The 22,173-nt window shown below is 35.8% G+C and overlaps 2 protein-coding genes across 2 annotated transcripts in view; one reads left to right on the forward strand and one right to left on the reverse strand.

Moving 5' to 3' along the window:
* LOC123546802 (protein PBDC1-like) overlaps positions 1-196 on the reverse strand; it is a 23,152-nt gene extending 22,956 nt beyond the window's left edge. Inside the window, exon 1 of the mRNA XM_053551117.1 lies at positions 47-196. The gene's annotated coding sequence lies outside the window, so the exon portion shown is untranslated. The remainder of the gene's footprint in view (positions 1-46) is intronic.
* On the forward strand, positions 181-10,832 carry LOC123546801 (putative succinate dehydrogenase [ubiquinone] cytochrome b small subunit, mitochondrial). Its single transcript, XM_045333369.2, has 4 exons — positions 181-329; positions 6,525-6,677; positions 7,256-7,415; positions 9,435-10,832. Exons 1-4 carry the CDS (start codon positions 293-295, stop codon positions 9,592-9,594), a joined length of 510 nt encoding a protein of 169 aa, XP_045189304.1. The 5' UTR covers positions 181-292; the 3' UTR covers positions 9,595-10,832.
* Positions 10,833-22,173: the final 11,341 nt, after the last annotated feature.

Raw genomic sequence — 22,173 nt, forward strand, 5'->3', positions numbered from 1 at the left:
GGGGCTGAAGAAAAGGCAAAAGATATTCTACTGTCTTTTGACTGACCAAAAAAGTTGTAGAATTCTTATCAGAAGCACTATGATTTAAATTCTTCCTTGTTAACTTCTGGCACTTGTTGATTTTTCTATTCGAAAAATGTGAAAACGTGTGTTGTCAAACTCTGGGAAATAACAAAGGGAGTCCGACTACTAAACTGTATCAGTGAAAGCTTGGCACTCCCTCAATATTTCATGTGGTTAAAATATGCAAGCGCTCCAATAACTGACAGCTGACCTTGACATTTAAGCCAAGATGGCCTCAACTGCACTTCTACGATGCTGGAACAGAGGTTATTTTATGATTTAATAGTTTTAGAACACTTATAAAAATATCTGTTATTGTACACCATTCTCAAATTATTCTCTCTATGTTTGTATACGGGTGTCAAGATAATTGTGTCGAGGTTTATCGTAGGAAGTAGATGTTTCCTCCCTTGTTCACTGTAACTGTGTAATGTGAAGGTCATTTTTTTTTAATCTATGATTACTGATGGTGGCTTCATGAACATACATGTGATAATTTCAAAATACCGCAACTGTAGGTTTGTCATTTTTTCATCGGTAGTAGCTGTCTCAAACCTGTTATTTTTTAGGAAGTGGTTATTCCTACGGTCCCGTAAGAACAGCCTCACAGGCTATTAGATACAAGATACAAGATACAAATTTTTATTTATAGTCGGGTTGTAAACAATAATAACATTAGCTATGAATAGCTATTAGCCGACTTAACAAATAACAGTCACATTACAATACAAACAAATAAGCACATAGAAAAGCACATGAATTATCAAGCATAAAAGCACATTATACATAATACAACTGCAGGACTTCAAATTATACAATGTAAAAGCTGAGAGGTTTGTGCTAATCTTGACCAAAGTCTAAAAATAAATTAAGATCTAATCAGTAAAATTCTGAAAAAATTAATATAAGCACAAGAGTGCACCAGCTAAAAAATGTCTTCAAAAATCAAATATCACCTTGAATCAGATTCAAAGAGACCTGATTAGCACCTATCTCTCAGGTAATATATTAAATAGTTTCTGTAAAAATGCAAACTAAATCATATACAATTTAAACAGAAACATGCAAACTAAGCAAAGAACAAAGCAGTTACCGGTTGCAAAATACATAAGCATATAATTGGTATCTAGCACAACTATAAGCTAGCAGAGCAAATAAACAATGGCATGCTGAAGTATGCAATTGGAAAGCTATGTATTGAAGTTAACAGTAAACAAAACAAACGACATGCAGTACATAAGAAGCATTGGCATAAATACAGTAGCAACAGTTATGCATTGTTGGCACAACAAGAACAGCGGCAACTCTGTCCGTTCCAAGCACTGATCAAGCTCCGGAACTGATTTAGGTTCGACTCGTCTCTAAAATGTTGAGGAAAGGAGTTCCAGAGCTTGGCAGCGCAAGAACGGAAGGAGTTGCTACCATATCTTGTTGTCCTTACCTGTGGCACTTCTGCAGTGTTTGTATACCTAAAAGAGTAAGGTTTATTATCAATATTTATAAGGTCATGAAGATAAGCTGGAGTCTGTTTATTAATTATTTTAAAAGTTTCAATAGCAATTGTCCTTAGACGCCTAACTTTCAAAGATGGAAGCCGAGATTGATTTAGAAGAGTTGCATAATCTGAACAGTAGTCATTATAGATGAAACGTAAAGCCCTTTCTTGTATTTTTTCTATTTTCTTAGTGTTAGTTTCTCCGCAGAAATGCCAAGCCAATGGACAGAAGTTAAAATTTGACATTATAAATGAGTAATAAATGTTAAGTTTACCTAATTTACATAGATTATGTCCAATGCGTTTTAATACATTCAACTGCCTAGATGCTTTTTTGCAAATACTTGAAACATGAGAATGAAAATTAAGTTTAAAATCTATAGTTACTCCTAATAGTTTTACTTCCTCATCACATGGAATAATGTTATCATCTAGATTGAAGGAAATATTACATTTCTTTGTCTTATTACCAATAGCAATAGCTTGGAATTTGTCTGGGTTTGCCTGCATTTTATTATTTGAAAACCATTTAATGAGTGATAAGCTATCATTTTCCAAAGTAGTTACAACAGTATTAATATCATGGTCTGCATGTGACAGAGTGTTGTCATCAGCATAATTATATAATTTACTAACTTGTACAAAATGAAAGATATCGTTTATGAAGATGTTGAAAAGAATCGGCCCTAAAATGGAACCTTGAGGAACTCCTTTATAGATGTCTTTAAAATCACTGCTAAATTGACCTAACTTAATGCACTGACTCCTATTACTAAGATAACTTTGTATTAATTTTTGGGAATTTTCGGATACACCATATGCTTTAAGTTTCAAAATCAGTAAATCATGTGGTAGACAATCAAAAGCTTTAGAAAGATCCATTAAAATTGAGGCTACATATTTGTTCTCATCTAAGGCTTGTTTCCAATCTTCAACTATTCTTAAAAGGGCCGTTTGACACCCATAACCTGACCTAAAAGCGGATAAATACATGTTAAAATGTTGTTCAAAAAAGTTTACAACTTGAGTATTAATAGCTCTCTCAAAAATTTTTGATAAAATTGGTAGAATACTGACAGGGCGATAATTCCCTTTCTCTAGTGTACTTTTCTTTTTATGCAGTGGTGTCACCTGGGCAATTTTCAAGCTATCGGGGAAAACTGAAGTTGAAAAGGATTTATTTACCAGAAAAGTAAGATGACCCGAAATTACTGGTTCAGCCAGTTTAACAAGTTTTGAAGATAAATGGTCAGCTCCAGTAGCTTTCTTTATGTTTAACTTATTGATTTGCTTACAAATGAAATTTTCTGTAACTGGCTCAAAAATTAATTCTGATTGGCATGATTTATTATTTAAAATAGCAGCAATACTTGGATGGTCTTCATTTGGGATAAGATTGTCATTACCAATATCTCTAGCCACATTTACAAAAAAATCATTAAAAACTTTGCAGACTTCTTGTTGATCAGTAATAAGTTTATCTTTTTCTAATAATATAGTGTCCTTAAATTTAGTACAACCTTTATTTGTGAGGAAAGGTTTTACGGTTGACCAGAAATCTTTGGATTTGCACCCCCCTACACATCTATCAATAAAGTATTTATTTAATGATTTTCTTCTCAAGCTAGTTACTAGATTTCTATATTTTCTAAAATTTTCCCAGTTTTTAGTTGTTTTATTCTTTTTAAATTTATTGAGAAACATTCTTTTTTTATAAATAGCTTGTTTCAAAGTTTTATTCATGAATGGTACTGGCTTCTGCAAAACCCTTTTCTTTTTCAAAGGAGCATGCTTGTTTGCTACATCTAAAAAAGTCCTGCTAAAATCATGTTTTCCAGTGCAAAAATATCACAAGTATTGTTCAGTGTATGACATTTATCATCAGAGAGCATGTTAAAATTCAAATCACCAATTATCATTATATTCTCATACTTAGTAAAAGACATGTCTAGACTAATATCAAAATTTTCTTGAAAAGTTACATTTGTTAAAGATGGAGGTTTATATGTTCCAAAAATTAACCACTTTTTATTTTCCAATTTTACCTCAATACAGATTGATTCTATTTCTTTAAATTCTAGATCTAATTTCCTCTCTCCTGCAATGTCTGATCTTAGATAAGCAATAATACCTCCACCACTGGATGTTCGGTCTGCTCTCCACATATGATAGTTGTCGACTGCAAATTGCGCATCTGGGAAGGATTCATCTATTTTAGTTTCTAAAAGAAAAAGAAGGTCAATAGTATTTTCAGTTAAAAGTTCTTGAATACAATAAAATTTGTTACGTAAACTGTTTATATTTAGACATCCGCATAAAAATCTCCGTGGGTGTTGCTTCCTCAGTTTAGTTATACACTCGAAGTTGTCTATATTTTCTCCACCTATAGAATTTAGAGAGTTGTCAACGGATAAAATAGTATTGTCAAAGAAGCTGTCAGTAAAGTGGAAGGCTGAGCACTGGTTGCATATCCATGGGTCCTCAATGTTTCCAAGCCGTTTATATTCATTTGGAGAAACATTCGCACATTTAATGTGCCACCACAAATAGCACGCATCACAATAGATGGCTCGATGTGTTTTTGCCACTGGCTTGTAGCATCCGCCACATGGATACTTTATTGGTCCTGGATTAGTTGCAATATCCCCGGATAAAATTAGAAGGTATAGCTTAAGACAGTACTTAAAATCGATAGCTGATAGCAAGAAACATAACTCCATCTTGCTTTTTGCAAGATTTATTGCCCCTTTTGGACTTAGAAAATCAGTTTTCTTGGTTAAGTTCTATGTTTAGGTCAGCTTTTATCCTAAACTATCAAAGCTATTGCTTTAAAACTTGCAACACTTGTTCACCATCATAAGTTGACCCTGTACAGCAAGAAACATAACTCTGTCCTGCTTTTTGCAAGATTTATGGCCCCTTTTGTACTTAGAAAATATCAGATTTCTTGGTTAAGTTTTATGTTTAGGTCAACTTTTCTCATAAACTATCAAAGCTATTGCTTTAAAACTTGCAACAGTTTTTCACCATCATAAGTGGACACTGTACATCAAGAAACATAACTCTATCCTGCTTTTTGCAAGAATGATGGCCCTTTTTGGACTTAGAAAATCATGGGTAGGACAATATTTCTATTACACAAAAAAAAATCAGATGAGCGTCAGCACCCGCAAGGCGGTGCTCTTGTTTTATATGTCTTATCACAGAGACATGAAGGGAACATTCAACGTATAACATGATATTCAAAACATGATTTAAACTTAGAATAATGACATATTTATTACTCACAATATTATCATTACATTCATTGAATTGATTGATTTGTTGCATATATCTATATACATATATATCATTCGATGACAACAATATTACACATAGACATAAATAAGCCTTTTCCATTATTCGAAATCACTTCTTGTTCTCTCGGTGTGATACTGAAAAGCAAACAATTTGTTCGAAAATATGCCATTTGAATTAATTCAGTACAGTGCAATTCAAGATGGACATACAAAACTGTCTTTAGAACCGTAGGAATAGCCACCTGCTGGCTATTTCACTATTAATTCTTACGGGAGAGCCGTAGAAATAGCCTGTGAGGCTATTCTTACGGGACCGTAGGAATAGCCACTTCCTATTTTTTAATCGCCAAAAATTAGGAAGTGTCCGGACTATTTCTACGAAATTAATTACATTGTCACCTTATGACAGTTAGTTACACACTCAAAGTCATTCCGTAGAGTTGATACAGTGACGCCTAGATAATTTCAAAATTTTTATCTTCTTAAACAAAGTAGATAGGGGTGTAAACAGAGTAAATTAAAGGCAATTATTATGATGGTGAATATGCAACATTCTTCAGGTCCATTGTTATAGGCGAGTAGTCATACCAGGAATATTTATAAGATATTAGGAAAAGATAAGTTCAATTTGTTAGGGTGACAATGTAATTCATTCTGTATAGTTGAAAGCATGACTACTGGTCTATAAGAATGGACCTGCAGAATGTTGCAAAATCCACCATCATTGCCTCATATTGTATTCCTGGTTTACTCCCCGGGTGGCTAAACCAGGAGTATATAAAAGTGACTAAGAATATAGAAAATTTGAGATAATTTAGGCGTCACATTATCATCTCTACGGAATGAATGTGAGTGTGTAATTAACTTTCATAAGAAGTTGACAATGTAATTTTATTCAGTAGGGTTAATTCCCTGGGGTGCTAAAGCAAGAGATTGCCGGAAGTGTCTTGTCTGCATGCTAGCTGTCCAGTAACAAGACACATACCTAATCCAAGACTCAAACTTAACACTCACAACTTGAAAATGGCAGTGGAAAATTCTAGACTTTAGCCTAGTATTTGTGTACATGAAAATGTTGCTATCTTGGACAAACAAAATATGATAAATCTAAATAAATTCATTGCACTTTTCATAAACAGAATAATTCAGACACCTAGAGAAACGTTACAGGATAGGCTAGGTGTCCAGTTACCATAGGGCCAGAATACAGGCTAGGGGCCCGATTAAAGACTTCAATAAAAATAATCAGGTTTTCATGTATTCAAAATGTCTATAAATAATGGTTGATCAAAATTGCATGTAAACTTGATATTTTGCTATTTGAAAAACCTTGCACTAGCAAAAATTTGAGAGTGCAGAAAAGTTAAATTCTGGTCAGGTGTGATGTTATTTACTGGAAAATTAAGGTTAACAAATACTGTAAAAGCAGAAATTTTCGCAAGGGTTTAATTTTTGCTAAATTCGCGAGGCCTTATATTTGGCTAAAATTAATCCTAGCGTAAATATTCACCATAAATATAATTCAAGTAAGATAATTGTTACAATTTCTTAAATATTAAACCATGTAAACCTCGCGAACATATGCAAAATTTCAAATTCGTGAAATTTTGACCCAGCAGAAATATGTGCTGTTACAGTAGTACATGTATCCATTCATTCTATTGTAGGTGGACAGCTATTGTTCAGATCAAAAATTACAAGCAAAGGTACTCTATCATGCCTTCTTCGTCCAGATGCGACAACAAAAACATTTTCATTGACGCCAGCTTCATCTGGGGCTCTGGACTACTTCCGAGCTAGGAGAGGTCCTTTCACACCTGGTATGTATGAATATTTCTTATTGTGTATATTGCTAAGTGCAAATATTTTACAAAAACTGAACAAAAAAGGGATTGGTAGTGGAAGATTCTGTCAACTATCAGGTAACATGATTTTACTGTTAAATGAATGTTTATAATGTTTTACTAAAATATCTTTAAAAATTTAGCAAAATCTAGTTCTCTTCTCTGTGTTTTCTTCTAACCTTATCTGAAGCAGGAGGAGATACTATATAGCCATAAAGTATTTATTTTTGTGTCCCACCTGAAAGTAAAATTGACCGAGGAAATAGAGGTCATTTTCTTTCAGGTAGGTCCACTAAACTGTAACCTTAATGTAAGTCCACAGCCCTTATGTATCCACAATGATATAAAAGTACTTAGATATTTTGGAGAAGTATCACCTTGAGTTATTACCAGATATTACTGACCAAGGAGTGCTTCTCATTCAACCAGTCAGATGTGCGTGTTTCAGCAGGATATATTAAAGGCCTATAATATTGTTTTTACCGCAGTTGTTTCTTTACTTTGTAATGACTGTTTTAAGACTTTTATATTGATACATCTATATACTTTTGTAGCTGAAAAGCAAGGAAATCACATGATCTTTACGTCAACACACTGGAAAATTGAGAGAGTTTTGGCTGTCAGTATGCTTGGAATAATGCCGTCAGCACTCATATTCCAAGGCCCAATAATGGACATGGTACTGACAGTGACAGTGTTCATGCATGCTTTCTGGTAAGTACATGTTCATTTCTTTATAAACACAACTTATGTCTAAAATGGATTACAAATTTCTTGCCAAAGTCTGGACATAACAGTGATCAAATAAGTGAGTTTTGAAATCAGCTTCAAAGTTCAGTCTTGTCATTGATAGATCTGATTTTTATGCCCCCAAAGGTGGGCATATTAAAATCGCGCTGTCCGTCCGTCCCTGCGTGTGTGCATCCGGTAAATTCTTGTCCGGGCTGTAACTCTTCCATTCATAAAGGGATTTTGAAATAACTTGGCATAAATGTTCACCATAATGAGACGATGTGTCATGCGCAAGACCGAGACCCCTAGCTCCAAGGTCAAGGTCACACTTAGCGGTCAAAGGTTAACATGGTCTGTTTCGTGTCTGGTCCATAACTCTGCCATCCATGAAGGGATTTTGAAACAACTTGGCATAAATGTTTACCATAATGAGGTGACGTGTCATGCACAAGACCCAGGCCCCTAGCTCCAAGGTCAAGGGCACACTTAGAAGTTAAAGGTTAACTGGGTATGTTTCATGTCCGGTCCATAACTCTGCCATTCATTAAGGGATTTTGAAATTACATGGCGTAAATGTTCCTCATGATCAGAAGATGTGTCATGAGCAAGACTCAGACCACTAGCTCCAAGGTCAAGGTCACACTTAGAGGTCAAAGGTTAACATGGTCTGTTCCTTGTCCGGTCCATAAAATTACCTGGCATAAATGTTCCCTATAATAAGATGAGGTGTCATTCGCAAGACCCAGACCCCTAGCTCCAAGGTCAAGGTCAGACTTAGAAGTCAAAGGTGTTTCTTGTCTGGTCCATAACTCTGCCATTTATCAAGGGATTTGAAAATAATTTGGCACAAATGTTAACCATATTGAGATGTGTCACGCTTATGACCCAGGCCTCTTAGGTCAAGGTCAAGGTCACAAAATGATATTTGATTTTTTTGCGCATACAACTGTGGCATTCTTGGGCCTGCTTCGGGGGCATTCGTCACCAATAGTGACAGCTCTTGTTTTTATTCAGAACAACCAGTTGGATTATGGTCTTCAGACCTGTTCAGAACAGATGTGTAACCTTGGAGACTGCCCTGTATGTTTTATCCTACTTTTTGTAAGAATTTTGTAGAAGAAAACAACAGGGTGCCAAATTCTTTGCCGAATTTTATGCATGTTTTGCAAATTAACAAAATAATACAATCAGTATTAACAGATTGGGAATACAAAAGTACTGATGTAGTGTAAGGAATGGCCATTCTAACTTATGGATCTGAAACTTGTAAGGTGTTTTGAGGGAGTTTAAAATCTTTAACTAATTAATGACCTTTTTATCTGAATAAATACAGTCTTTTCTCCTTTGCAGTTGTCTCCCCTTATAACAAAGGGACAAGCAGAGTGGTCTCCCCTTATAACAAAGGGAGCAATCTTTTTATCATTTGATTTTAGATATTAGCATTGACAAAGATGTAATTTAAATTACAGCTTTGGCGTTTACATTGTTTTGAGTACATGTAATTCTAAACTCTTAATTCTTTGGGTCTGTTCAAATAGCCTAGCGGGTTTTCTTATCTTAGGCCGTAAGTAGGAAAAAAAGTAGGAATTTTAGAGAGAAATTAATGTACTGTTAAGGGAGGTAATCATTGCTGGAATATGGTCTATACGACATGTAAATACATTACTGATGCCTAGATTGATAGTCCTAGTTGCATAGATAACCAGCATCAGAGTCTCCAGAAATGTACTCTACAGTAAAAAGAGTGGCATAGTGATTTTGTAGTACATTTCCGGAACCTACCCAAAGAATTCAGATTAAAGGGTTGAATTCAGTCGTGTTTAAAGGAAGCTACCGGTAATATGGAGTGTAAGTGAACATGATAAAAAGGAAGAAAAAATATTCTACAAATCATGTAAAATAGATAGTTGCGACAGTATAATTGTGAAATTTTACTTAACAATGTTATGTGAAAAAATAAGTTTTAATTGAAATAACGTAATGTTTTTGTTTCTATTACAGGGCGTTTGACCACGTGTTGTCTGACTACCTTCAGAAATTTATACCATTTATCCATATCTTGTGGTACGCAGTTTCAATTCTTGCATTTGCCGGACTTATGCACTTCAATTACAATGATGTTGGAGTAACGAAAGCCATTGCCATGCTGTGGAAAATGTAAATGTACCTCTCCACTTGTTGTTTAAATACTTTAGTGTCATACCAGTGAAAAAGTGCTCTATATTTGCCAGAGGAACAATGAATTCTTTGAGACAAAATGATACAATGTTGTGGTTAAGGTCAGTTAAGATGTATTTTTAGCAGATTTCTATGGCTTTCAATGTCTGTTTTAGCATTACTTTAAATTTGATTGCATCCTTTATTTAGTTAGAAACAGTTCTTCAAAATATTTTGTTGTATCAAAAAAAAACCTATTTCAGTGGACTATAGAACTGTTTGTTTGTTAGTTTTGTTGTTTTATTTTCGGTATGTTAAATATTATATAGATGGTAAAACAGTATCTTTAAATTCTGTTTAGATATTTAGGATTGAAAAAGTTGTAAAGTAACATGGAGGTAGACATCTGCAGATCTATTCTTTGTATTGCACTTTGCTTGAACACTTGTGTTAAAGTTTTAATGATGAATCCTTAACAGTTTTGTAAAACTAAATGCAACTACTAGTAGTATTAACTCCATCATTGTATTGTTTTAATGTTTTTTATTCTATGTTATATTATATTGAACAACAGTCAATGCTAAATTCTAACCAAGTCTCGAGGTTATAAAAATATTGAGATTATTTTGTGTTGGCTTGTTACAATGCTACAGTTTTTCATATTTTAATTATATGGAGACATTCAGTAATGAGCAAGGGATCGAGAGAACGTGGATTATGGCATGATAAACAGAAAGGCAAAAAGTTCAGAACTCTGTATAGGAAAACCTGTATCTTGTGCATTTCAAGATTTCTAACTTGATGTGCAAAATTTTGAGACATTTCGTGCATTTCGTACTAAAATATGAAATAGCTGATTTTTTCAAGTATAGTAGGAAGTTATTTTTGAAGAGTAGATTTGGTCAGAAGGACACAAAGCAAGTAAATTAAATGAACATAAAAGTTATCTTCCTTTTTGGACATAAAAAATAATGTTTTATTTAACATACTTAAAATACAATGTAGAATATTATAGCTTTTTTTCTGAAGGAGTTTTTTGTGTTTATTAAAAGACAGCTGACGAAAATTAGTTGAGACTTGAAATCTTCAGCTAAGTGAGTATGCTATGGCTTTAAGTATGTATCACTTTTGTCTAATTCATATACACTGTTCATTTCTGGCTGATGTGTATGATTTATATGTAACATTTTAGTTAATTATCGAAGATAAACATTCAGTAAACTAGTTCAGTTTATCCTCTGATGATTGTTTTTTGTATATAATCTTCTCCCAGAATATATACAGTGTTCCTGGATCTGCTCGATTTGGCCAAGTTCTAAACAGTTTTGAAATCTTATACATTTTAATTGAAATGTAATATTTCAATAGAAATGCAAATGTTTGTAACTGTTATTTATTTGATTTTACAAAATTATGTGGGAATTTCTTCTGCTTTAGTCAATTTCAACATGGATTTTTTTTCCCAAGAGGGACTTTGTCCTGCAATTATCTCCCTTGTAAAGACTACATGTGTCCTTGATATTTTTCTTTCCATGCTGTCAGCGTATGGCTGTTTAAGCTTACCTGATAATTTAACTTTTTACATACCTGCACATCATTAGAAGCCTTGCTGTTTGATAATATCACTAGTACCAGTTCTGATTAAAACCTAGTGTTTTATACCTGTCACAGTTTTATACTTTTCATAATTGAAACCATCCCTCCTGTTTCACAGCACCACATACAAACAAATGAATGTCAAATAATTATGCCCAGAGTTATTGCCCTTTAACTCATTAAACACTGCATTTTAACTCAGCTATACATGTACATAGAATATGGACAGCTGTCCTACTCATTTAATTTGATTGTTTACACTCTAGCGACAAGGCTTTTTTAACCTGCTAAACATGAAACAGGGTCAGATTAGTCAGAATGTTTATCTTAATGCAGTCTACAAAAAGAAATGAAATGGAATCAACTCTTGTCAGACACTAGGTCATTAAGTTAAACCTTTGGAAACAGTAATTAACAATCTAGGAGCCACATTTTCTATATCATCTTTGGTAAAAACAGTACGTCACTAGGCCAGTAACAGAAAAAAAAACAATGTTAATACTAGACTGTCTACAGGCTTCATTTTCAACCTTGTTACCATTGTTACATGAGCTTGATGCGTTTATTCCAAGGCTTGGTTTCCTGATTCAGAGGTAAAAAACACACTGATCGTTTTGTTTGCTAACTCAGCATGCAAACCTCTGAATAGAGGCTTTTAACTATGGCTTGAATTTATTTGATATAGAGGTCATCACATTGTCTTGTCATGGTGAATAATTCTACCAACATATAATTTTTAGTGCTTTAACTGATATTTAAATAACCTGGAACTAACGTCCACCATAACCAGAAAGGTGTTAAATGCCAGATGGTATTTAAAGCAAGTTTTTCTTGTTCTGTGGATAATTATTTGCATGGACTGACATGCAAACACATTTTATTATTTGCCTTAAGAAGGGCATGTGTCACAGGCAAGACCTATACCACTGGTTAAACTGTCGGTGTCTTACCGGTAATTAGATTTCAGATAAACTTCTGTGTCCGGTCTATAGCATGGTTAAGTCGGTATTCATGAGAATTAATGGAATGCACAACATCCCATTAACCTACTAGCATCGGCATATGTGTAGTACTATATGCAGATAAACAGAAGAACCTCCATGATCCTGAAGGACCAGAAAATGATTTCAAGTATATGGAACTTGAACTATCTTGGGCGTTTGCAGGTTATTGCCTATTAAGTTCATAAATCACCATACAAGGTCACTTGAAACCGAAAAATAAGTACTACTGTTTATGCCCTTTAGTATCACCACTAGTATACCTACATAACAAACACAACTTTGTACACACCTGTTACAGTCCTTTGAGGCAGCCGAAACTTAAATGATGGAAATAACCGAAGTACGGCAACTCGGCTCGGTGAACCTGACAGCTCCAGCTGGCACGCAACCGCCGGCCCCAAATGCTTGTCTTAGTTTGGTGTTTGGAACGAGAAGATTCTTAAAGACATGTTTTCATGACAGTTGACATGTTTTAGGACTTTGGACTTTTTAAATGAATACCGTCATGTTTTTCTTTTTTTTTAGCTCACCTGTCACAAAGTGACAAGGTGAGCTTTTGTGATCGCGTGGCGTCCGTCGTCCGTGCGTGCGTAAACTTTTGCTTGTGACCACTCTAGAGGTCACATTTTTCATGGGATCTTTATGAAAGTTGGTCAGAATGTTCATCTTGATGATATCTAGGTCAAGTTTGAAACTGGGTCACGTGCCTTCAAAAACTAGGTCAGTAGATCTAAAAATAGAAAAACCTTGTGACCGCTGTAGAGGCCATATTTTTCATGAGATCTTCATGAAAATTGGTCAGAATGTTCACCTTTATGATATCTAGGTCAAGTTCGAAACTGGGTCACATGGGATCAAAAACTAGGTCAGTAGGTCTAAAAATAGAAAAACCTTGTGACCTCTCTAGAGGCCATATTTCTCAATGGATCTTCATGAAAATTGGTCAGAATGCTCATCTTGATGATATCTAGGTCAGGTTCGAAACTGGGTCACGTGGGGTCAAAAACTAGGTCAGTAGGTCTAAAAATAGAAAAACCTTGTGACCTCTCTAGAGGCCATATTTCTAAATGGATCTTCATGAAAATTGGTGAGAATGTTCACATTGATGATATCTAGGTCAAGTTCGTAACTGGGTCACGTGGGGTCAAAAACTAGGTAAGTAGGTCTAAAAATAGAAAAACCTTGTGACCTCTCTAGAGGCCATATTTCTCAATGGATCTTCATGAAAATTGGTCAGAATGTTCATCTTGATGATATCTAGGTCATCTTTGAAACTGGGTCACGTGGGGTCAAAAACTACGTCAGTAGGTCTGAAAATAGAAAAACTTTTGTGACCTCTCTAGAGGCCATGTTTTTCATGGGATCTTTATGAAAATTGGTCAGAGTGTTCATCTTGATGATATCTAGGTCAAGTTCGAAACTGGGTCACGTGGGGTCAAAAACTAGGTCAGTAGGTCTAAAAATAGAAAAACCTTGTGATGTCTCTAGAAGCCATATTTTTCAATGGATCTTCATGAAAATTGGTGAGAATGTTCAGCTTGATGATATCTAGGTCAAGTTCCTAACTGGGTCATGTGCGGTCAAAAACTAGGTCAGTAGGTTGAAAAATAGAAAAACCTTGTGACCTCTTTAGAGGCCGTATTTTTCACGAGATCTTCATGAAAATTGGTGAGAACGTTCACTTTGATGATATCTAGGTCAAGTTTAAAAGTGGGTGACGTGCCTTCAAAAACTAGGTGATTAGGTCAAATAATAGAAAAACCTTGTGACCTCTAGAGGTCATATTTTTCAATGAATCTTCATGAAAATTGGTCAGAATTTTTTATCTTGATGATATCTAGGTCACATGTGCTCAAAAACTAGGTCGCTTTGTCAAATAATAGAAATAACGACGTCATACTCAGTTCAACACTGGGTCATGTGGGGATAGGTGAGCGATTCAGGACCATCATGGTCCTCTTGTTTTTCAAGACATAATACACCTTTGTTTGGTTTTCAGAACGTTTTGATCATTATACATTAACTCGTCTATGCATGGTATTTCGAATCGGAGCTTTATACGTAACGTGAATGTGATGGCTTACTTGTTCAGCTAACACGTGCTTGTCATATTATATATGAGCGAAAATAACATTTAATCGCCTATAACTCGATAAGTTTATTTTCAGTGTGAAGTGTGTTTACACGAAGTTCCGAGCATTCAAACAAGGTAGTGTTGGGGCTACCGTGGACTCTAAGCTGGAGAAACAGAAGTCTGCTTTCAGAGGGTGGAAAATCTTGCCATATTTTTCAAAGGTTTCTAAAGCCTGCATATCAAGTTCAACCATTTATAGCTGGGTTTCATAGTTTATGGACGTGAGGGACAAGCCAAGGTCAAGGAGGTCCGCTGAGGCATTGACCCCTACAATGGTGGCGAATATTGAAGTTTTTGTCAACAAAGATCGCAGAGAGGCATTGCAGGGGGTAGCTAAACAGTCCAGGATCGGTAAAGCGTCGACTCATCATATTATACATACACACTTTGGTTTGAGCAAAGTAAGTGCTAGGAGGGTGCGAAACAGCCGACAAAAGACCAAAAGGCATCCAGCCTATTTCAGGGTAACCATAGTAAAAGAACATTTGGAGCGATTAAACCGTGACGAAAACAAGTCTTTGAACTGTCATGATTGCCACTTTGGATGAAATATGGGTTCATAATGCTGAACCTGAGACAAGAGCTCAGTCAAAGCGGTGGAGACGAGCTTCTTCCCCATCCCCTAAGAAGTTTAAGCTATCTACCACTGCTGGCAATGTTATGCGGGTTGCTTTTTGGGATTCACGTGGAATAATACTGGCTCATTTCATGCCAAAGGTCAAATTGTGACTGCTAGACACTATTCAGAAGTAATTTTGAAAATAAAACTCAAAGAAAAACCCAGGGTAGTACAGAAAAATGACCTTTACATGACAATGCCCCCTCTTGTACTGCCTCATCTACAGTTGAACTTTATCAACTTTCAAATGACCATTGTTGTCCCACCCTCCGTATAGCCCAGACCTTGCCCCCTGCAACTGAAAAAAAGGCCCACTGGAAACGAATAAGAGACCACGGCGGCTTTGATTTCAGCTGTAATTCGGTACCTCAGTTGTAGGTCTACTTCAGGGTTTGCAGATTGAATACAAAAGCTCCTACGAAAATGGCAAAATTGTATAGCCGTAGGTGGAGAATACTTTGAAAAGGAAAAAAAAAAGAATTTTTGAAAAATATTGAACGATTATTGAGAAAGAGCAAAAAGTCCGGATACTGTCCGACCGCCTCTCGTATAAGCAATATTCTTCATACATGACACATTTTTGGACGTTTTTAAGTGAACTGTCATATATGGACAAAATGAGGAGTTAAAGAAGTGTACAAAATAAGAATGAAATTTACTTTTCTCAAGGATCAAAACTAGTTTCCTTTCGAACAAAAGCACATACTTTTTTATGCACGACAAAAAGAAACAGAAATGAATTATGTGCATTTACACGCGAAATACTCAGTCATATTAAAGTATAATTAAAGTGAAAATTTTATTCAAGAATAGTAACTGGCAAGGGGCAAATGAAAGAGAAGGAAGTTGAATTGTATATATATAGGCTGCTTGTAAGTGTCGTTTTACAATATTTCTGTACTTTCGGTAATAAAAAGGTAACGGGAGGTACGACAGACCATTAATGCGATGTACCTGATATTTATTTTCTCGAAATTTCGAGTTACGGAAGTCAACTAACTAAATTCGACTTTCGGCTAACGTAACTTGAAGTTTCGTCTTACTATATATATAGCTGCCATATATGGACGACGAAGTATATGCATATGTCTTATCCATATTAAGGTACATTGCGTAGCCCATGGTTAGCCCTAGGGGATCATAGAACATGAAAGGGCAGTGTTCGTATGTCACAAATGTAATCTTATATCCAGGCCCCCATGATAAGAAAATATAGACATATATTGTACGAACGAGTAGGAGTTTGTTGAGTGAAACTCAACCATGCTGTCGTCTTTTCCATTTATTAGACAGAGTACCGGTCTAGTATATATATATAGAAAATCTAAAAACATAAAACCATAAAACAATACGTATTGTAATACAACAATAGCAAACGGGGAAATACGCAGCTTTCACAAAACAATACACATCTCGCGGCCATTACTAATTGAACAATTGCAAATAAAATAGCTAAAGAATAATACACAAATGAATATAATGTAAGATAAGTAAGGACTGTATACTATAACAATAGTTAGAAAGGAACTTGCGTTCACTCTAAACTGATTCCAAAGAATGATGTATAGAGGGCCTTGCAGATGTTAATTCGCGCCAAAAAGTTATTCGTGTAGAAGCCATAGCTGACCAATCAAAATGTATTCTCTTTGACAAAAGTTTATATGCACGGGTAGGCACATGACTGGACACGGAGTACAAAACAATACAACGGACCACTGAGTATAGACACAATACGACTGACAACGGATTACTGATACGAAGGTTGAAAGGACATGTACATACAAATGTAACATTTAAAAAAAAAGAAAACTAAACAAGTGAAACTCGACATTGCTACAAACTCCCTCACTTTGTTGGAATGTGAAGCTATGAATAGATTAAGGGGAGACTGCTTAAGCTGAAAAAGCCGCTATTAAAACAAAGATCTCGTCAGCAAAAATTAAATTTTGACCTTCTAAAAAAAAGAAAATTTGAAAAGAAATTGGGGATCTTTGCTCGATAAATTCTGAAATAAAATTAATTCAATTCAGTGATTTAGATGGAATATTGTAAAAAGGTGTGTAATCCATTAAGCCCAGTAAGCAACATGCTAACACGAGTTGTCTCTCTTGAATTGGGCAACTGGGTAGCAAAAATGCAAGATCAGCTCTTCATTCTCTAAGATGGAAATTAAAAAATAAAAGTATATACAACATAATCTATATTTATTGTCAATTGAATTAATAAAACCATTATCCAGAGAGTTCTAATGCGCGTCTTTTACATGTAGGTCTTGCTGGAGTAGAATAATTGAGCCGTGCCATGAGAAAACCAACATAGTGGCTTTGCGACCAGCATGGATCCAGACCAGCCTGCGCATCCGCGCAGTCTGGTCAGAATCGATGCTGTTCGCTAACGGCTTCTCTAATTGCAATAGGCTTTGAAAGCGAACAGCATGGATCCTGACCAGACTGCGCGGATGCGCAGGCTGGTCTGGATCCATGCTGGTCGCAAACCCACTATGTTGGTTTTCTCATGGCTCGGCTCATATGGTTGTGTGGTTTAACTGGTGCAACGACTTGAACAGGTGTTCGTAAAGACTTGTTTTGTAAAAACAGGACAGGAATGTAAAACAGGAATATTCTTGTCCAGTGTAGGATTTGTACTGTTGGTGAATCTGAAACAAAATGAGTAACAGAGGGAGTATGAAATATAGTAGGTGAAGACAGATTGACTCTAGATGGACTAGGTAAATGGTCAAGGCGCTGATTTCTAAACATAGGAGTATCGTAAATATCCGTGCTAGAGTCGGAACTAGAATCCCCATCGCATTTGACATCTAGTAACGATGTAAACCTAGATCTGACCTTACGGTCTGGCTTTGGTGCAGGTGAATCCTGGATGTCGGAAATAGAAATGAAAGGGAGCAAAAGATTCTGGTGTAAAGTTCTGACAGGACCCTTGCAGGTCTCTAACTGAACCTTATAGACTGGTTGATCTTCGTAGGGAATGTCAACTACAACGAAGGAGTAATATGTGAAACGTCCAGGATCACTGTCATTTCTGGGAGTCGTGCCAAAAAATGCATCGAAAGAAAGACGGGGATGCCACTCAAACAGAAAGTGCAAGAAATAGCCCGTATAACTGGATTTGGTGGCATTAGACGCCTGAACAAAGGTTGAAACTTATTCTGCCCAGTTTGCTTTCTTGTCATTTGCCAAAGTCTCTAACATCCATAGAAGTGTTCGATTAAACCTTTCTGCAGAAGGGCTACCCATCGGATGGTATTTAGGACGGACAATATTCAACTTGCAGAGCTCTCTGGTAACCTTGCTCTCAAAGTTGCGACCTTGGTCTGAGTGGAGCTGTTCAGGGAAGGAGTAGTTAACTGCAATTGTTTATAAAGCAATTTATCCGTAGTAGTAGCCTTCTGATTTCTGCAAGCATCAGCCTTGGCGTAACAGGTAAAATGGTACGTTATAACCAAGACATCCTCGTAACCCCTTCTTGATTTCTCAAGTTTGAGAAAAACCATGCAGACTAATTGCAAAGGCCTAGAGGTTTGGATGGGATTAAGCTCAACAGCATGGACTTGAGTGCTTTTCCTGCAAGTACAAGGTTTTCCACTTTTTCTATTCTATTTTACATAAAGAGACACGATGGTTAATATCACGTTCGACCACTGACTAACAAAATCTCTTGCAAGAAAGCCATTATGACTTCCCGCAGCCGGATCTCAGTAAAAAGCTGCAAAGAATATTTAGCGACAAGAAGTGACACGAAGCGTTAAGAAGGTTTATTTTTTATTCTAAGTTATTTCAGTTTGATAATGATTGACAATATCTAAGCATGTTTTTCATCATTTTTCTTGTCACTTTTATGATTATCATATTTTCTTGTATGTACAGTAATAAGTATATTTTTCTGTCGCTTTGTACACATTGTAACACCTTCGTAAAAAACAGTTTTTTCTTGTCGCTTTATCACATGTAGTTTTATTTGTGTCATTCTAGTAGGAATTATATTTTAAAACGATATGATAATTTGTTTTTATTCTATTTGTAGAAACACTCCTGGTTTATCCTCATAGTATATTATTCTAAAAGGACCTAAGCCCCACGAACCACGTCAAGATGGTAGATTTTTTTTACTGAATAATGAATGGATAAAAAACAAGCACGGTTATGGGCGATTATGCCACGCCGATAGACTATCGTAGTTACATACATGATTCTGTCACAAAATATATTTATAAAGACAAGTTTGCTTACGTGCAAGTGGTCTCCTTTCCATTCAGACATTTTTTCCTCACATATTTATATATTTCATCACATATTTACATTTAGAAACACGGTTAGGAGGTTTATTTTGCAATTATGCTTTACAGTTTAGAAGAAATGGTTACTTCACGTAACAAGGCCAACCGTTCTTTATATAGATATCTCATAATATTATGTACATATCAAAAAGGACGGTTACTTAGGGGCAATTACGCCAGAGACCTATCGTGCTTTTCTCTATACAGCTGATGGTTTGCTGCCACTTTACTCTGTCCTCACCCTCTTGTAAATGTCTTTGTAGATTTGATTCTTCGGTTTACCAGGTCTTGTACTTGTTCTGGGCCATGCTAATATCCCATCGAACTCAAAATTGTACTTTTGTCCTATTTCCAAATATTACGAATTTTTCTAAGGTCTGTGTCTTTTTTTTTTCTTTTTTTTCGCCAGGCAGCCTATGTTGTTCTGAGTGAGGACGCAGCAGGTGCCAGTTCATTGTCACTGTGTCCTTACAATACTCCTTTGACAGTGGACTATGAAGGCCCATCTTGTAAAGCTGACTCTGTGTACAGCAATGTATATTCAGATACAGTGGATTTAGATAAACTTGCTTTTTACTCTCTGACAGAATCCACAGAGAAAAGACATTAGTATCATCAAACTTTGTCGAACAAGAGTTGTGCGTAGTATTCCTCGTCGTGCTGTTTAGTGGCGGAAACTCGCCCAGGTAATGTGACGAATTGTCAGCTGCTGAGCTATGTATAGTTGACCATGTTTTCTCATAACCAAACATGATCCACATGGATCAAATTTGAATTTCCTAGACACTGGAGTAAATGTTAAAGGATGACAACAGACTTATCAAGAATGCCGTTCCTATGCGGAATCAAACAACCCATCGTCAAGGCGGATGAATACGACCCATTCATCGCAGCGTCCCGAGAACACACTGGCCATAGCTTTATCAGATCAAGAGGTTCCAACGTTGTTTGAGCGGTGAATTTTACGCGGATCAGATGGCGAAATACGGCCGATACTATAAATTTCTGGTCATGTAAGTATGATTTAAAGAAATTTCTTCCCGTTAAATAACGAATCAAATGAACACGACGGGTGCACCTGAAGCGCAAATGTGTCCATTTTTTAGCCCATGTGTCCATTTAGCTGAGATTTGTGCCGTTTATTCAAACACTTCTGTACAGTCCGGCAGGGGAAGGAAATTATTTACAGTTTTTGACAATATCGAATCAAATACAATGTTTATCGGGAACAAGTAGTTATTAAAACACTTCTTATGTAAATGGCTACCTCTTACAAGCAAGCGGGTGTATTTTCACAGAATTATTCGGGTTTGTTTCTGAAAAATCGGCCGAAAACCTAATGCTAATTTCGAGTGGGTCGCTACGCAACGCAATCAAGTGGATACCGTTCTGTGTCTTACTTGCGAAGTCTTATCCGTCGTTAAAAGTTATTAAAGTCTGAACATAAAAAGCTAAAGCCTGTATTAAGTTATTTGCATATAAAACGCTCCAGGTATTTATTCGTAACGTTGCTTTATTTCTATACTTAAACTATTGATGTATAGCATTTTGAATAACAGTAAAAAGTTATGCATACATATATTTTTTCAATCATGTGCACTGTAGCTTATCTTCGTAATTTTATAACTGATTAAGAATCAGTATCTATTTTAACACATCAATTAGAATGAACAAGATTGAAAACGTAGACATCTTCCTAACAGGGATGACTTGCTTATGTACAGTACGTTTTCTTGTGATAATGATGCTCTGTGGTTATATTTATTTCTACATTTTTTGTACTCATAAAGTTCAAGTTGTCTGTGCACACACAACATGTTTTTCTTTTATAAATCGTTTCTGTTTGAATTTTCCCATAAATTTCATATTCACAATGCATGTTTAGTACGCATGACGTGATGTGTTCATTTCTAAAGATGTATAAAGTGCTTGGAACATTTGTCGCACTTCGTTTTTTTCTTCAATTTTTGACACTTTCCCCCCTTTGACCAAGTACCATTTTGTAGCATACGTATATAATAAAATCTGTAAAAAGATTCTTTGGAAGCAAAGAATGCAACCAAGAAGATTAATAGCAGACTTGGTTTGATTGAGTCTGTTCATGAGAGGTAATGAAATGTGCAACACCTCTCACGCCCCTAGCACCGGCTTAAGCGGAACTCTAATACACACATGTTGAATGAACTCTATGATCCCAAAGGACCAGAAAATATAACAACACTGAATCCAAGTACGGGGAGACTTTTTACAGTCGCCACACGGCACTTAAAGATTGCTGTTGTGATAGTTAATAAAATCTGTAAAAATATCCTTAGGAAGCAAAGAATGCAACGAAGAAGAATAATAGCAGACTCGGTTTGATTGAGTCTATTCATGAGAGATAATGAAATGTGCAACACCTCTCACGTCCCCTAGCACCGGCTTAAGCGGAACTCTATTACACACATGTTGAATGAACTTCATGATCCCAAAGGACCAGAAAATATAACAACACTGAATCCAATAGTTACTTACAAAGGCATGTGAAATATTTTGTTGCGTCACTAGGGGGAAAGAAGTTTAAAACGTAAAAATATTTAATGTTCATATTTCAATAGAAATGAGAATGAGAAATGGTCTTTAACTATCTTTACTATGCAATTTCAGAAGTCTAGCGCTAGGTCAGTTTTTACTTAATTGGATAGGCAATCTGAATAGGAAGATGTCCGAGGTTCTTTAAGGATTAGAATGCCACATTAGCATTATGTTTCCAATGCTTGTATATTATACTGAAGTTGTAAACTGATGAAGCAGCAAACCATCTATGACTAGTGGCATCAAGCTTTTACAGTTGATAAAACATAGGTCAACGGGTTGTTGTCAGTAAAAACAGTGAAGACGTTAGCGTACAAGTAAAGGTAATCATGAAGCTTTTCAGACGCTCGAGGAACTCT

Source organism: Mercenaria mercenaria, chromosome 9 (genome assembly GCF_021730395.1).
Source record: "Mercenaria mercenaria strain notata chromosome 9, MADL_Memer_1, whole genome shotgun sequence".
Classification (NCBI taxonomy): Eukaryota; Metazoa; Mollusca; class Bivalvia; order Venerida; family Veneridae; genus Mercenaria; species Mercenaria mercenaria.

Excerpts from the sequence above, each read along its gene's own strand:
- LOC123546801 (XM_045333369.2), top strand. The coding sequence starts at position 293 with ATGGCCTCAACTGCACTTCTACGATGCTGGAACAGAG. Across the intron at positions 330-6,524 it reads TCTACGATGCTGGAACAGAG|GTGGACAGCTATTGTTCAGA; the intron begins GTTATTTTATGA and ends ATTCTATTGTAG. Across the intron at positions 6,678-7,255 it reads GAGAGGTCCTTTCACACCTG|CTGAAAAGCAAGGAAATCAC; the intron begins GTATGTATGAAT and ends ATACTTTTGTAG.